Below are 18,276 nucleotides of genomic sequence, written 5' to 3'. Positions count from 1 at the left end.
GCAAATCACGATCTTTGAAGGCAAGACTACAGGGGGCTGGAAGGAGCCCCAAATAAGTAAAAATCCTTTTCTCCCATTTTTATTAGGTTTACTTTATTCACGAAATGACTAAGACAATTCCTGAATGAACCTCCTGACACCTCTCACCACATTAATGGGCAGACGCAGACTGCAGCTGGGGCCCGTATGCAGTGTCCAGTGTCACCACAAATGCCCTTACCACGTGGCATTGGCCCATGTGGCGATGTCACGACATGCTTCTGCTGTCCCATGGTACAGGTGGTCCGCTCACTTAGACGCTGGACACTGGAAGGGGCAAGGATTTACGGTGTCAGACACGTGAGCCTTCAACACTGCATACGAGGGGAGATGGAGAGGTGGGGGGTACATATACACTGTGGGGAAGCAGCAGGACAATGGCCTCAATTCACTAAGATCATGCTGGTAATAATAAGGCAGGTGAAAACTTACCACCACACAACGATAGGTACTTACAGTGTTAATCCACTAAAGAAGCTTGCCTTAATAAGGTTTAGAGATACGTTTTCAGTGAGAGAGTTATTTTATCACTTCAGTCCTTAAAGGGACTCCGAGCAGTGCAGAAACTATGCAATGATGAGATAAACATGTGTATGTACAGTACAAAACACATTAATAACCAGGCTGTTTTACTTGTTTCATTTTGCTGCCTGAAAGAGTTCATTTTTAAGCATGGAAGTGACAGCTTCTGTCTTGTCGGTACCTTGCTGGGAATATAGTCAACATCATTGATAAGCAGATTACAGCCATAAAAGTTTTCCTGGCAGAATATTTTCATTGAGGGACACTTAGTAGGCTGCCACAGAGCATAGACAAACAGACATTCAATCCACTTTGTAAATGTTTAAATCTATATAGCGGTATATTGGACATGCATGTGTATATGTGTTTGTGAGTGTGTATGTGTGTGTGCATGTAACGCCATCACTCGAAAAACTTGGTATATAGTTTCCATACTACTTGGAAAGATATGATCTGGGGGTCTTCCCCCCCGCCCCCCTGCAGCCTTTTTCACACCTGGGCGGAGCTACAAACAGCCAATCAGATTTCATCCATTCATGTCAATGGAGGTAAAAATAAACATGCTGCCATTCTAACAGTAATAAGCCAGAGTCACCACACTTGGCACAGTTGGTCACTTGGGGACAAAAGCTACAAATTCAAGGAAAATGGGTAGAGCAAAAAACTTGTAAAAGTAATACCTTTTAATGCCTAACTGATAAAGTTAAATTCTGCAAGCTTTCTGGGATCTAGTCCCCTTCTTCAGGCATATTTCCAGATGTTAGCTGTAGTAAAACACTGATGCAGATAAATAGTAAACACAAAGATGACAGTTATGCTGATTAAATGGGAAAATGTAAACTGAAGCCATTCTTATACTGTTATTGGACACCCAAGGCGAAAATAAACAAATGAAATAAACGATTGTATCTATGCTCCTTCTCCTAAAAATGACTTTTTAACATATTCCACAGTTTTATTTTATGTTTATTTACTTTTACTACTACAGTGTTTACTGTTTTATTGTTTTTGCTCAATGACACATTCATTGAAGTTTGCCAGAGCTAAAATCTATGAACCATCGCCCCTTTTTATCTCTTTCCTGCTCTCAGAAGCCATTTTCTGCTAGGAAAGTGTTTTATAGTTGGAATTTCTTATCAGTGAGGGTCACACTGTAGTCACTTCCTGTCTGAGTCAGGACTGAGTCAGCCACTTACATACCTGATATTTAACTCTTTCAGGTAGAGAAAGAAAAAAAGGAACACAGCATAGTGATTTGTGTGCTGCTAGGCACTGCACATACACATGTCTATCTCATCATGTCACATATCAGTTCGGGTATCCTTTAATGGCAGGGTTCTCAAACTTGGCACAGTGGGTCATTGGCTGACTGGGTGTAACGCTGGGGGGTCATAGTTTCTGACCAGCCAGCACAACAAGGCTGAGAGCTGAATTATGGAAGAGGCTACACTGGCTGCCCAGAGCAACTGCAGCTCTGTGCTTCTGATAAGACGCAATGACAGCGCAGTGCGATGTTGTGCTGCTCTTGCGATAGCAAACATACAGACAGATACTACACAGACTGGAGTGAGGTAGCCAATAGCAACCGCAGTAATGGCTACCTTGCAAGGACAGGACAGAATAGTCAGGAAATAGCAGAATCAAAAGGCAGGCAAAGTAAATACACAGACAAATATACAATAGATATGATTTCCTTGTGAATTACAATTTACAGCTATCAATGAAACTACAACGACTGACTAACATATGTATATATCGGCGATGAACCAATATATAACATAAGCAAGGAAGACTGGCTAGGATCAGGAGCAATACAGCGAACAAGGCAAGGCAATACAGAATCTCTATACTATAAGGAGTACGTATTTGTCCCCGTGGGAAATATATAACGTAGCTCCACAGGATGACTGAACTAAGACAAGGAATATATTTTACAATATCAAGGGACCCAGTAACAGCTTAGACAGAGCTGCCTGAAACTATTACGGGCCGGGGTCTAAAAGGAGAGGCAGGCTTTAATGCTGGCATCAGCCAATGGATGCAAGCATGCAAATCTCCACACAGCTGAATGGTAATCATTCAATCCTTTGCTGGCCTGAATACCATTTGCTAGCTGAAAGACCATCATAACAAATGCATGCAGTGCATGCAGGAAATCCAGGCTGCTATCTGGCTGCAGATCAGCTGCAGCAAACCATTAGTGGAATAATACCAGTATTCTGAGCTGTCCAGAACTGCAGAGTAATTGCAAATGACAATGTGACTCACTGCGAATGCACAACTGAATGCAGACTGACAAGCCAGAACTGTCCATTTGCGGCTCCACCTGCAATGGACAGAACACGCCACAGGAGAAATCCTAACACTGGGGTTCAAATTCACAAAAGGGGTGGAGCCACAAACAGCCAATCAAATGTATTTGCTTGATAAACTGCTTCTATTCTAACATTATTGATTTCAAGGACCCCAAAGCTCACAAACTTGGTTAGTGAGTGACTAACCATGTTATAAAAAGTGGGTTAAAGTGAACCTAAAGTCAGGATGAAAAAATGAGTTCAACTCACCTGGGGCTTCCCTCAGCCCCCTGAAGCTGATCGGTGGCCACGCTAGCAGCATAGGGGACGATATTCTGGCTGGGAACGCGAAGAATCACTCGCGTTCCCAGCCTGTCGGCCGGTGACGGCGAAACCGAAAGTCACCGCCGGCCGGTCCAGGGACATCTGATGGAGTCAGCGTGGGCACCGATCAGCTTCAGGGGGCTGCGGGAAGCCCCAGGTGAGTTAAACTCATTTTTTCATCCTGACTTTAGGTTCACTTTAACCACTTCAGCCCCAAGGGTTGAATTTTTTTTGCATCTGAGCAACTTTCACCTCCCATTCATTTGCCAATAACTTTATCACTATTCATCACAATGAATTGATCTATATCTTGTTTTTTCCGCCACCAATTAGGCTTTTTGTGGATGATACATTTTGCTGAAAATTAATTTATTCTAAATCCATTTTAACAGAAATATTAAGAAAGAAATGGAAAAAATCATTATTTATCAGCTTTTGGCCAATATAGTTTGAAATTCATACATGCTACCATAATTAAAACCCATGTACTTTATTTGCCAATTTGTCCTGCTTATTACACCATTTAAATTATGTCCCTATTACAATGTATGGCGCCGATATTTTATTTGGAAGTAAAGGTGCAATTTTTCAATTTGCGTCCATCACTATTTACAAGCCCATAATTAAAAAAAATATATATTAGTACACTTCTTTGACATGCATATTTATAAAGTTCAGACCCTTAGGTAACTATTTATGTTTTTTTTTTTTTTATTATTGTAAATTTTTGTTGTTTTTTTTTTTGTTAAAAATTGTATGTGGGTAATTAGTGGTGTGGGAGGTAAACAGTAATTTGTAATGTAAAAAGTGTGCCTGAATAATGTTGAATGCATGTAGGTGTAGTTTTACTATTTGGCCACAAGATGGCCACAGTCAAATAGTCCTGGGAGCGATCGAGCTCGCTCCCAGGAAGAAGAAAGAAGACGCGTAACTTTTTGGAACCAGAAAAGCTGCAGCGTCTGGAGAGACGCTGTCGGCTTTTCTCCGGGGGGATGCGATCGGTGAAAGGGATCTATAATCCCTTTTACTGTTCGCCGAGCTAACGGCCGGTAGCGGGAGCGCGCACGGGGGGGCCCGCGGGAGCGCGCGCAACCCGCAGGGAGTGCTTCATTTTTTACCATAATTATGTATAAATGATTTAGTCAGTGTTTGCTCATTGTAAAATCTTTCCTCTCCCCCATTTACATTCTGACATTTATTACATGGTGACATTTTTACTGTGGGCAGGTTATGTAGCTGCTCCTAGCTGTTTTGGCTGTTACAGACAGCTGTAAACAGCTAATTTCTGTCTGTGAACATTGTTACATTGTGGCAGTTTACCCAGAGTACCGCGGTACTCAGATCATCTTGTGGGAGGGGTTTCAGCACAAAATCAGTCATACAGCGCCCCCTGATGGTCTGTTTGTGAAAAGCATTATATTTCTCATGTAAAAGGGGCTATCAGCTACTGATTGGGATAAAGTTCAATTCTAGGTTGGAGTTTCTCTTTAAGCCAAACAGCCCAAATTTTTCACTGGGAAAAGGTAAACTGCAGCCATTCTTGCATGGTTAATCGCAGGGTTCTCAAACTTGACACAGTTGGTCACTGGGTGACTGGGATTAATATTCTGGAAAGTGGGTGGAGCCTACAACAGTTATTCAAAATGTACCTATTGATTTTCAAGGGGAATATTGAATTGCTGCCATTCTTACACTGTTCATGGCAGAGGCTTCAAACCTGGTACAGTCGGTCATTGGGTCACTGGGGTTCAAATTCAGAAACGGGGAGGACCCACAAATAGCCAATCATTTTTTTTTATGTTAATGGGAAAAGTTAAATGATTGATGCCAAAGACCCCAAACCTCATAAACGTGGCCATTGAGTGACTGTGAGGTTAGAAAAAGTAGGTGGAGCAAAAAACAGCCAAACTTGGTCTCCCACTAGTATAAAATAAAACCATGAGATATCTGAAAAAAGGTCATTTTTATGAGTAGGAGGATAAATACAATTGTTTATCTCAAAAGTTTATTTTCACCTCGGGTTCACTTTAAAGCGGATCCGAGATGAAAAAGTAACTATAACCTATATATCTAAAGTTTAGATAGTTTACACAGCAAATCTGGCTGCAAACAGCTTTGACAGTTTATGATTATTTATTGCTGTGATACGATGAGGGCAGCCATGTTCTGTTTGTCACACTACACTGAGGCAAGCTGATAGCATCTCCAGCTCTCAGCCTGTGACAAATTCACGCCTCCCTCCTCCCCTCTGCCTCTGAAATCTCTGGCTAGTAACCTCCTCCTCCTCCTGCCCAGACTGAGCTCCCATAAGCCCTTGCTACCTGGGACTGAGTGCCAACGCTCTCTGAAAAGCTGTGGGCGAGGCCTGTTTCGTTTATAGGGAATTAGAGTACTAAAACAAAACATAAAAAGTATTTGGCTTGAGGAATGCCCTATAAACTATATGAAAGGAACACAATTATGCAATGAGTAAAAGTTTATCTCGGATCTACTTTAAGGCTGCTCAGATTAAAGTGCGCCTAAACTCTTGCACAGGACAGAAGGAAAACAGGGAGAAATCCACCCTGTATGTATTTAGAGAGTTCAGCCTGTCTAACTCCCCCTCATCTGTGATTAGTCACATCTGTAATTTGATCTCTCATCTGTATCAGCTGGCTACCTTGGCACAGCAGCTAATTTGTAAACACAGGATGTGAACCCTGTGTCTGCTTCCATGAAAGCAGGAAGTAGACACAATGCAGATTTATTGCAGGATTTGTAGCAGCTGTAACCAAGAAATGTTTTTCTTTATAGGTTATTATGCTGTAGTGTAATTTTTTTAGAGCAGAGAGGAAGTTCTGAGTTCAGGTCCACTTTAAGCCTTACTGTCCCTGAGAGACTATTTTTGAGGCTGACCAGTGTGCTTTAAAGTGTAACCGTCGGGCATAAAATCAAAAATCAATTATTTATGTGTATCTGGTAAACAAGTAGTAAGGATGCTAACCAGGCAATCCAAAAGTTAATTCGTTTTCTTATCCATAAAACAACGTTCCCCAGTTTTCCTGGTTCTTATTTGGAATATCTGCCGCACAAAGGAAGTTGCAGGGCATGCTGGGTTGTCTTTTTTTTGCTTCTTTACTTTCCCCTCAGACTTAACTAATGCAACCTGATTGGATGAAGCCTCTTTCTCTACTCTTTCCCCTCCCACACCTCTGATCCTCTCTGATTGGCCAATATTTCTCATGCTGAGACAATGCACTTTGTATTGCACAGCTGGGTAGGAGGGCGAGCAATGCATACACAATCAGGCAGAGGAGAGTAAGGGAGGAAATGACATCAGGATTGGCTTCAAGACAGACATAATTAAAATGGAGAATCCTAATTTTAAATCCTAATTCCTGATTTTCTCTTTCTTTTACTATAGTAAAAAGGATGATGCCGGCACCATTAATTCTTCCGCTCTTTTATTGTATCAAAGACATTCCAGCAGATAATGCAACGTTTCAAGGCTGCACGCCTCTTTGTCAAGCTTTGCTGGAAGTTACAACCATATGACATCCACATTGCTATTTATACTATACATGGTTAACAGCAGCCAATCAATTCAAAATCATTTTCACCAATCATAACTGTCCTAGGTTGTCGGACCTGATGGGGAACTTACATGCCGCTGTTCTGGTAGGACATGCCAAGCTGGACCTTCCCATCACACCAGCCCCTCCTGGCCGGATGACCCACAACCTCCTGGGTCCGCCTATCATCACAGTGACTCCATCTCCCCGCCCTAGGCGGACCTGATGGAAGTCCTGTGTGACATCCCGCCAAGGGCAGCGCCAAAGCACCGTCCCAGCGCATCTGGGCGGATACTGAGGAGACGCAAGCGGCAAGAAGCCGCTGACGTCAGCCTTTAGATGTTAGGAGGTGTGAGCCGCCTGCCAATCGGCGCTCTCCTAACTGGATGCGAGACAGACGTCGCGTCAATACGTACGTAACTACGCGTCCACTCGGACGCGTCTTACCACATGGCTAATTTGCATTTGTAAACACAACCACGCTTGCGGCAAGCGTACATGATATGTAATGTCTATTGCTGCCAGTTACATAGTAAAGCATATATACCAAAGGCTGCAGACAATGGGGCAAGCTACAAAAAGAGCAACAGATCAAGTTCTCTGTTTAATCCCTTAGGCTCTATTGTGTCCAGCCTTTTAATCCAATACGCCTCCCTCCAAAGCAGCTTTCTTAGTGGGTCACCCCCTCTCCTCAATGGTGTAATCTGCTCAATGTATATGGATATATATCAGCGCAACCAAAACATAAAATCACAATATAATCAATTGATTGATAATAATGAAAAGCAGCCAAAAGTCCAACACTTCAGTATAGTGTCCTTGACAGTAGTATAAAAAGCGCTGAAGGATTTTATACTACTAATCTGCTCAATGACCATGAACCTTAGTTGACTAACATGGTGGCCTGTTTGTACAAAGTGATATGGTACTGCCTGATCAGTTAGTCGTTCCCTGATTGCATGCTTATGGGATGACGAACGCTTTTTTCATTTCTCAGTGGTCTGACCAATCCTACTAATATAATAAATGAGAAAGTTCGGATGTTTGGATGTTTGTTACTCGATCACGTAAAAACGGCTGAACGGATTTGAATGAAATTTGGCACACACATAGTACATTACCTGGAATAAAGTATAGGATACTTTTTATTCCCATAACCAAAAAGGGGGCGGAGACAAACACACATTTCATTGGAAAATGTAAACAGCAGCCATTCTTACACTGTTAATGGTAGGGTTCTCAAACTTTGCACAGTTGGTCACTGGGTGACTGGGATTAATATTCAGAAAGGTGGGTGGAGCCTACAAAAGCCAATTAAAATTACCCTTTTGATTTTCAAGGGGAATATTTACATTGCTGCCATTCTTGGACTGTTAATGGCACAAGCCTCAAACCTGGTACAGTTGATCATTCGGTGACTGGGGTTCAATTTCAGAAAGGGGGTGGAGCCACAAATAGCCAATCAAAATTCACCTATTGAATTACAAGGGGAATATTTACATTGCTGCCATTCTTGCACTGTTAATGGCACAAGCCTCATACCTGCTACAGTTGGTCATTGGGTGACTGGGGTTCAATTTCAGAAAGGGGTGGAGCCACAAACAGCCAATCAGATTTGTTTCATTCCAATGCAAATTATTGATGCCAAACACCGCAAAACTCACAAACTTGGTAATTTAGTAATTCATTAATTGTGTGTTAGGGTTAGAAAAGTGGGCACAGCCAACACCAGCCAAACACATAAGCGGGCAATGCGGGTTCATAAGTGGGCAGAGCCAAATACAACATTTTACTGGGAAAATGTAAACAGCAGCCATTCTAACACTGTTAATGGTAGGGTTCTCAAACTTTGCAGAGTTGGTTACTGGGTGACTGGGATTAATATTCAGAAAAGTGGGTGGAGCCTACCAAAGCCAATCAAAAATCACCTATTGATTTTTCAGGGGAATATTTCATTGCTGCCATTCTTGCACTGTTAATGGCACAAGCCTCAAACCTGGTACAGCTGATCATTGGGTGACTGGGGTTTAATGTTATAAAAGGGGGTGGAGCCACAAACAGCAAATCTTATTTGTTTCATTTTAACACAGGTTATTGATGCCAAAAACCGGAAAGCGCACAAACTTGGTCATTGATTAATTGAGTAATTGTGTGTTAGGGTTAGGAAAAGTGGGCGCAGCCAACGCCAGCCAAATACATAATCCGGCAATACCGGGTCATCAGTGGGCGGAGACAAATACACATTCCACTGAGAAAATTTAAACTGCAGCCATTCTTACACTGCTAATGGCAGTATTCTCAAACTTTGTACAGTTGACAAGATTAATATTAAGAAAAGTGGGTGGAGCCTACAAAAGCTAATCAAAATCCACCTATTGATTTTCAAGGGGAACATGCAATTGCTGCCATTCTTGCACTGTTAATGGCACAAGCCTTAAACCTGGTACAGTTGGTCATTGGGTGACTGAGGTTAAAATTTAGACAAAGGGGTGGAGCCACAAACAGCCAATCAGATTTGTTTAATCTTAATGCAAATTATTAATGCCAAAGACCGCAAAGCGCACAAACTTGGTCATTGAGTAATTGTGTGTTAGGGTTAGAAAAAGTAGGCGGAGCCAAAACCAGCCAAATACATACCTGAACAATGTTAGGAAATAAGGGGGTGGAGAAAAATACAAATTTCATTGGGAAAATGTAAACTGCAGCCATTCTTACACAGTTAAAGAGAGTCTGAAGCGAGAATAGATCTCGCTTCAGCTCTCATATATAGCAGGGGCACGTGTGCCCCTGCTAAAACGCCGCTATAGCGCGGCTTAACGGGGGGCCCTTCACCCCCAAATCCCCCTCGATACACCCGGGGAGCGCTTCCTGGTTGGGGCAGGGCTAACCGCCGCAGCCCTGCCCCACGCGTGTCTGTCAGCTCGTATCTCCGCCTCTCCCCCGCCCCTCTCAGTCTTCCTTCACTGAGAGGGGCGGGGGAGAGGCGGCGATGCGCCGCTGATAGACGCGCTGGGAGGCAGGGCTGCAGCCGTTAGCCCTTGCCTCCAGGAAGAGACAGCCAGCGACCATTTTCCGACCAAGGTTTGCGGGGGGTGGGTTGGGGGTGAAGGGACCCCCGTTTAGCCGCGGGATAGCGGCGTTTTAGCAGGGGCACACGTGCCCCTGCTATATATGAGAGCTGAAGCGAGATTTAGTCTCGCTTCAGTGTCTCTTTAATGGTAGGGTTCTCAAACTTTTCACAGTTGGTCCGTGGGTGACTGGGATTAATATTCAGAAAGGTGGGTGGAGCCTACAAAAGCCAATTAAAATCCACCTATTGATTTTTAAGGGGAATATGTAATTGCTGCCATTCTTGCACTGTTAATCACCTATACCTGGTACACTTGGCCATTGGGTGATTGGTTCAAATTCAGAAAAGTGGTGGAGCCACAGCCAATCAGATTTATTTTATTTCAATGCAAATTATTGATGCCAAAGACCGCAAAGCTCACAAACTTGGTCATTAAGTAATTAAGTAATTGTGTGTTAGGATTAGGAAAAGTGGGCGGGGCCAACACCAGCCAAATACATACCCGGGCAACGTCGGGCGTCCAGCTAGTCCTACTAATATAATAAATGGGAAAGTTCGGATGTTTGGATGTGTGTTACTCGATCACGCAAAAACGGCTGAACGGATTTGAATGAAATTTGGCACACACATAGTACATTACCTGGAATAAAGTATAGGATACTTTTTATTCCCATAACCAAAAAGAGACAAATACAAATTTCACTGGAAAATGTAAACTGCAGCCATTCTTACACTGTTACACTAGAGGTGTGTTTAGCTTCTAAGGGTAGAATGGTTAATTTGCATATATTCAGCAGTGATGCACTGGGAGACATCTCAAGCTCACTCCAACCTGAATTATCACAAATTCTTTCTGTTTTAAGAAAGCAAACTTTTGTTTTTCTTAACATCTTAGTAAGGGGGCTTTTAGGACCATTGTAGTCCCTTACACACTCCAATGAGTTCTGGGTCACCATGAGCTTCTGGTTAGTCTGTCCCTCTCGGTGTTACAAGCCCTACTGCATAAAGCCAAATTAATTCATGCCATGCACTGATAAGGATCAAACAATCCAAAACAGTCTGTATGCATGTTGGATTATTATGGCGCTGTACAAATTAACAAGCTGACACATCATTGCCTTCCAGCGGTTCTGGAGGTGTGTTTAGCTTCTAAGGGTAACAATGGTTAATTTGCATATATTCAGCAGTGATGCACTGGGAGGCCTGGAACCCACTGAAAACCGCAAACGCAAAACGCAACCGCTAGCGTTTTGTCTGAGCGGTTTGCAAGCGGATTCATGCGCGGTTTTGGTCGTGTTTTGCAACATTGTATTTTTTTCCCCAGCGGGTGCCTAGCGTTTTGCGTTTTGCGTTTTTATCCTGATTGGTCCTGTGAATTATTTTTCATTTTGTTACAGTGTGCTTAATCGCAAAACGCTAGCAAAACCGCTCAGTTTAGGTTTTGCTGAGCGTTTCTGCTAGCGTTTCAATACTTTACATTGAAGCGCTAACGCTCCCAAAATGCTGCAGGTCCTGCGTTTGCGTTTCTGGGAAACGCAAACGCTCCTGTGGAAGTTGCCCCATCCATTAACATTAGCCCAGCGTTTTGGCAAACTGCTAGCGTATCGCAGTGCTGCCAAAACGCTGCCAAAAGCGCTCCTGTGGGTTCCAGCCCGGAGACATCTCAAGCTCACTCCAACCTGAATTATTGCAAATTCTTTCTGTTTTAAGAAAGCAAACTTTTGTTTTATTTACACTGTTAATGGTAGGGTTCTCAAACTTTGCACAGTTGGTCATTGGGTGACTGGGATTATTATTCAGAAAAGTGGTTGGAGCCTATAAAAGCCAATCAAAATTCACCTATTGATTTTCAAGGGGAGTATTTACATTTCTGCCATTCTTGCACTGTTAATGGCACAAGCCTCAAACCTGGTACAGTTGATCATTGGGTGACTGGGATTCAATTTCAGAAAGGGGGTGGAGCCACAAATAGCCAATCAGATTTGTTTCATTCCAATGCAAATTATTGTTGCCAAACACCGCAAAGCTTACAAACTTGGTAATTGAGTAGTTGATTAATTGTGTGTTAGGGTTAGGAAAGTGGGCACAGCCAACACCAGCCAAATACATAAGCAGGCAACGCAGGGTCATAAGTGGGCAGAGACAAATACAAATTTTACTGGGAAAATGTAAACAGCAGCCATTCTTACACTGTTAATGGTAGGGTTCTCAAACTTTGTACAGTTGGTTACTGGGTGACTGTGGTTAATATTCAGAAAAGTGGGTGGAGCCTACAAAAATAATCAAAAATTACCTATTGATTTTTCAGGGGAATATTTCATTGCTGCCATTCTTGCACTGTTAATGGCACAAGCCTCAAACCTGGTACATACAGTTGATCATTGCGTGACTGGAGTTTAAATTTATATAAGGGGGTGGAGCCCCAAACAGCCAATCTGATTTGTTTCATTTTAATGCAGGTTTTTGATGCCAAAGATCGCAAAGCTCACAAACTTGGTCATTGAGTAATTGTGTGTTAGGGTTAGGGTTAGGAAAAGTGGGCGCAGCCAACACCAGCCAAATACATAATCGGCCAATGCTGGGTCATCAGTAGGCGGAGACAAATACAAATTTCACTGAGAAAATGTAAACTGCAGCAATTCTTACACTATTAATGGTAGGGTTCTCAAACTTTGCACAGTTGGTCACTGGGTGACTGAGACTAATATTCAGAAAAGTGGGTGGAGCCTACAAAGGCCAATCAAAATCCACCTATTAATCTTTAAGGGGAATATTTAATTGATGCCATTCTTGCACTGTTAATCACCTGTACCTGGAACAGTTGGCCATTAGGTGATTGGGGTTCAAATTCAGAAAAGGGTTGGAGCCACAGCCAATCAGATTTATTTTATTTCAATGCAAATTATTGATGCCAAAGACCGCAAAGCTCACAAACGTGGTCATTAAGTAATTTTGTGTTAGGGTTAGGAAAAGTGGGCGGAGCCAGCACCAGCCAAATACATACCTGGGCAATGTCGAGTCTTCAGTGGGCGGAGACAAACACAAATTTCACTGGGAAAATGTAAACTGCAGCCATTCTTAAACTATTAATTGTAGGGCTCTAAAACTTTGCACAGTTGGTCACTGGGTGACTGGGATTAATATTCAGAAAAGTGGGTGGAGCCTACAAAAACCAATCACAATTCACCTATTGATTTTCAAGGCAAATATTTAATTGCTGCCATGTTTGCACTGTTAATGGCACAAGCCTCAAACCTGGTACAGTTGATCATTGGGTGACTGGGGTTAAATATTTAGAAAAGGGGTGGGGCCACAAACAGCGAATCAGATGTGTTTCATTTCAATGAAAATTATTCATGCCAAAGACCACAAATCTCACAAACTTGGTCATTGACTATTGACAATTGTGTGTTAGGGTTAGAAAAAGTGGCCACAGCCAACAGCAGCCAAATACATACCCGGGAAACATTAGGACATCAGTGAGTGGAGATAAATATAAATTTAACTGCCAGAATGTAAACTGCAGCCATTCTTACACTGATTGTCAATGGTAGGGTTCTCAAACTTTGCACAGTTGGTCACTGGGTGACTGGGATTAATAATCAGAAAAGTGAGTGGAGCTTATAAAAGCCAATCAAAATCCATCTATTAATCTTTAAGGGGAATATTTAATTGCTGCCATTCTTGCACTGTTAATCACCTGTACCTGGTACAGTTGGCCATTGGGTGATTGGGGTTCAAATTCAGAAAAGGGGTGGAGCCCTCATTGCAAATTATTGATGCCAAAGACCGCAAAGCTCACATACTTGGTCATTAAGTAATTGTGTGTTAGGGTTAGGAAAAGTGGGCGGGGCCAACACCAGCCAAATACATACCCGGGCAACGCCGGGCATCCAGCTACTAGTAAAATAAAGAGAAAATCCTTCTTAGGATTCTCCATTTTAATTACGTCTGTCTTGAAGCCAATTATGTCTGTCTTGAAGCCAATCCTGATGTCATTTCCTAATCCTTCATCCTTTCTACCTTACTGAATGGTCCGGAATGCTGCTGGACTACTAGCCAGGCACATCGAATTGGAAGCCATTACTGAAGTGTGCAGTCATATCACCATTAGTGCGCTTTCTTTTACTATAGAAAAATCACTACAATCAAAACGTGGACAGTGCAATACATACAGTATGTTATGTAAGTAGAGCAAGTATTTATCTGTTGCTTAGGAGGAGGTGAGCCGATGACAGCCGGGTGCTCACCAAAACTAGCCGGGTGGAGCACCCGGCTAAAAGGGCCTGGGGAGAACACTATCTACTTATATATGTGGGGTTTCAGCTCCTCTTTAACATGATAGCAACATCCCTGGATGAGGTAACCTAGACAACAACCTTAAAGTCAGGGCCGAGCCTGGGCGGGTGCTGCGGGTGCAAGGCACCCAGGCGCCTGCCTCTGAGAGGCGCCGCCCGGCCCCGCTCGCCCGGCCCCGCTCTCCCCCTGTGGCCGCCGCCGCCGCTTCAAGCTCCCTCCCTCTAGCCGCCGCGTCAGACCTCGATCAGGCGGGCGGGCGCTAGGACCTAGCACGCCGCACTGATATGCGGAAGTGACATCACTTCCGCATATAGAGCGGGTGCGTCCGGCGCCCTTTTCCTGGTCGGGTCGCCCGCTGATTGAGGTCTGACTAAGGGCTGCTGAAAGGTGAGGGGGGAGCGGAGGAGGGAGCGGCGGCGGCGGGGCGCGCTCATGTCACTCACTAGCTATCCTGGGCACAGATACCACCTGGCTACCTATCCTGGGCGCACATACCCCCTGGCTACCTATCCTGGGCACAGATACCACCTGGCTACCTATCCTGGGCACAGATACCACCTGGCTACCTATCCTGGGCACAGATACCACCTGGCTACCTATCCTGGGCGCACATACCCCCTGGCTACCTATCCTGGGCGCACATACCCCCTGGCTACCTATCCTGGGCACAGATACCACCTGGCTACCTATCCTGGGCACAGATACCCCCTGGCTACCTATCCTGGGCGCACATACCCCCTGGCTACCTATCCTGGGCACAGATACCACCTGGCTACCTATCCTGGGCGCACATACCCCCTGGCTACCTATCCTGGGCACAGATACCACCTGGCTACCTATCCTGGGCACAGATACCCCCTGGCTACCTATCCTGGGCGCACATACCCCCTGGCTACCTATCCTGGGCGCACATACCCCCTGGCTACCTATCCTGGGCGCACATACCCCCAGGCTACCTATCCTGGGCACAGATACCACCTGGCTACCTATCCTGGGCGCACATACCCCCTGGCTACCTATCCTGGGCACAGATACCACCTGGCTACCTATCCTGGGCACAGATACCACCTGGCTACCTATCCTGGGCACAGATACCACCTGGCTACTTATCCTAGGCGCACATACCCCCTGGCTACCTATCCTGGGCGCAGATACCCCCTGGCTACCTATCCTGGGCGCAGATACCCCCTGGCTACCTATCCTGGGCGCACATACCCCCTGGCTACCTATCCTGGGCGCACATACCCCCTGGCTACCTATCCTGGGCGCACATACCCCCTGGCTACCTATCCTGGGCGCACATACCCCCTGGCTACCTATCCTGGGCACGTATACCCCCTGGCTACCTATCCTGGGCGCGTATACCCCCGGCTACCTATCCTGGGCGCATATACCGCCTGGCTACCTATCCTGGGCGCATATACCCCCTGGCTACCTATCCTGGGGACATATATCCCTGGCTATATATTCTGGGGACACTGTCTGTTTGTCATTATGTGCATTTACTGGTGAAAATCTCTCTTATGTGCATTTGCTGGTGAAAAGCTGTCTTCTTATGTGCATTTGCTGGTGAAAAGCTGTCTTCTTATGTGCATTTGCTGGTGAAAAGCTGTCTTCTTATGTGCATTTGCTGGTGAAAAGCTGTCTTATTATGTGCATTTGCTGGTGAAAAGCTGTCTTATTATGTGCATTTGCTGGTGAAAAGCTGTCTTATTATGTGCATTTGCTGGTGAAAAGCGGTCTCTTGTTATGTGCATTTGCTGGTGAAAAGCGGTCTCTTGTTATGTGCATTTGCTGGTGAAAAGCGGTCTCTTGTTATGTGCATTTGCTGGTGAAAAGCGGTCTCTTGTTATGTGCATTTGCTGGTGAAAAGCGGTCTCTTGTTATGTGCATTTGCTGGTGAAAAGCGGTCTCTTATGTGCATTTACATGGGGAAAAGCTGTCTCTTGTTATGTGCATTTACATGGGGAAAAGCTGTCTCTTATGTGCATTTAGTGGGGAAATTTTGTCAGTAAAAATAATCTTTTGTCAGTAAATTTTTAGGTATTTGTCAGTAAAAAAATAACGTGAAAGGTTGGCAACACTGGCAGGCTGCGCGGCGCAACGGGAAAGATACAGGCAGCCCACCTCACGCTTGGGCTTGGCGGGGGGAGGAGCCTACGACAGCGAGAGTAGGGTGGCCGCAGGCAGCCATAAATACGCAGTGTGTGACTGCGTCGCACTCGCAGAGCCTCTCAGCCAGAGACTAGCAGACTCGCAGGAAGCCAAAGCCAGCCAGGAGCAAGCCCATGGAAGAGGGGTAGGAATGGGGTATCACATGCATGCGGAAAGAGGTGGAAGGTGTGGGTGTGATTAGGCAGGACACTGGTGTGGTTATGTGGTTGGGCGCGGTAAATTTAACCACTCCCATAGGCGCCAGAGAAAATCTTGCACCCAGGTGCCAGGCACCCCAGGCTCGCCCCTGCTTAAAGTGTATATCTGTATGAACCCTAGGCCGAATCCAGCGCATGAGACTTGGGCGCAGCTGGCGCCACCATAGGCCATATGAGGAATTACAGCTATAGCAGTGCACAGGGAGTAACTTCAGCGCCGTCAGAAGACAGAGCTGAAGTCACTTTTAAAACACAATGATTCGGCTTCCAGCAGTTGCTGGAAGCCAAATTATTTTATTCCCCACCATCCAAGGCGGCCTGGAGGGGGAATAGTATTTAACATGGCCGGGAACTTGTGCAGCAGCAGGATCAGCCATATACCGGCTGTCTACCGCGCCAAACGCTCTCGTAGCCCCATACGCAGGCACTAGATGAGGTCTGAATATACACACCTAATCATCATCATGGCTATATGTACCAGGGTCGGGACAAGGCTTCACAGCACCAGAGGCAGAGATTCCAAAGTGCACCCCCCCCCCCCCCACCACCACCAACACCACAAAAGCAGGTAATTACAAACATAAATATAACTAGATGTGTTCTCAATACTGCAGTGCTCTCAATCTACCCTCACTTCAGAAAAGGGAGAGTTAGATTAAGGGCACTGCTGTATTGAGAACACATCCAGTCACACAGGCAGCTAATTGATATGTGTGTCTGTGTGTAATTCTCTCTCCATAACTGTCTGTCCCATTCGAAGCCCCCTTCCCCCCCACCATACCTGCTTCTTCCCAGGCATCCGCAGGACAACAGCTGGTCTCTGTCTTCTTTTTCCAATGTCCAGTCATCTGTGGGCACTGTCTGGCTTCACTGAAGGCTAGCAGGGGTCCTCTCCCCCGTTCAGTCCAGCGGAATCTCACATAACACATGCAGTTTGTTTTGTCCAGAGGCAACTCTGCAGGAAGCCGATACCAGTTCCGTTCCTGCAGAAGTCGGCTTCCTGCTGTTGCCTAGCAACCCAATGCACACAGCCGTGCCTGTCATCTCTTTGATGACAGCACGGCTGTTACAGTTCAGGGCAGAAGGGCCATGCCAGATAAGAGAAGGAGGAAACCGAGTGGACCGGAGTGGAGAGGTTAGTTTGGTGACAGAGATCACAGCGCAGGACAGATGGGGGGAGTCCAAAGGAATGGGACAGATGGGCGGCGGGGAGAGTGCAGTGGAATGCGCCCTCTAGGGGAAGCGCTCAGAGGCTGCAGCCTGTCCGGCCTCTGCCTCGTCCCGGCCCTGATATATACATACCTAATTTCATCAAAATACTTCAAATACACTATTAACAGTTCCCCAAGCCGGCCTGTAGCTTATCTGATGTGGGAATTTAGTACAAAGTTTTTGTCAATATTATTCTGGTGAGACGACTGCCACCCACACTGATTGCCTGTTCAAATAATAACTACCAGTAATAGGATAACGGTATCAGGTCTTTTCTAGGTTCGCCTCCATTACTTTCACATTCACCATACAACATATTTCAGACTAAAGCCATGTATCATAACTGACCAAGTACAGGCAATAGGGGCGTGTCAGCTCCAAAATATATCCTAAAATATGTCACCTGCAAGTTGTTGAGCCTGATTCACTAACGTCCAGAAAAGATCAGCACAATACCTCACTCTAGGGACCATACACAATTAACTTTTTCTCCTGAGTTTTCTCCTGGGAGATAATTGGCCACTGTCCCTTTAACCACTTCAGCCTACAGCGTGGAAAATCTCACGCATCCGAGCAACGTTCACCTCCCATTC

General features: G+C 45.0%; 1 protein-coding gene across 2 annotated transcripts in view; it reads right to left on the bottom strand.

The window, feature by feature from the left end:
- LOC137523067 (phospholipase A2 inhibitor gamma subunit B-like) overlaps positions 1-17,747 on the bottom strand; it is a 54,992-nt gene extending 37,245 nt beyond the window's left edge. For both annotated transcript variants that reach the window (XM_068243264.1, XM_068243263.1), the window contains exon 1: positions 17,253-17,747. Coding sequence is in view for 1 of the 2 variants with exons in the window: in XM_068243263.1 (XP_068099364.1) it covers positions 17,253-17,400 (148 nt within the window). In the remaining variant the exon portion in view is untranslated. The remainder of the gene's footprint in view (positions 1-17,252) is intronic.
- Between the last annotated feature and the right edge of the window lie 529 nt (positions 17,748-18,276).

This window comes from Hyperolius riggenbachi, chromosome 6 (assembly GCF_040937935.1).
Source record: "Hyperolius riggenbachi isolate aHypRig1 chromosome 6, aHypRig1.pri, whole genome shotgun sequence".
Taxonomy (NCBI): Eukaryota; Metazoa; Chordata; class Amphibia; order Anura; family Hyperoliidae; genus Hyperolius; species Hyperolius riggenbachi.
This window is presented reverse-complemented; position numbering and strand designations above follow the sequence as displayed.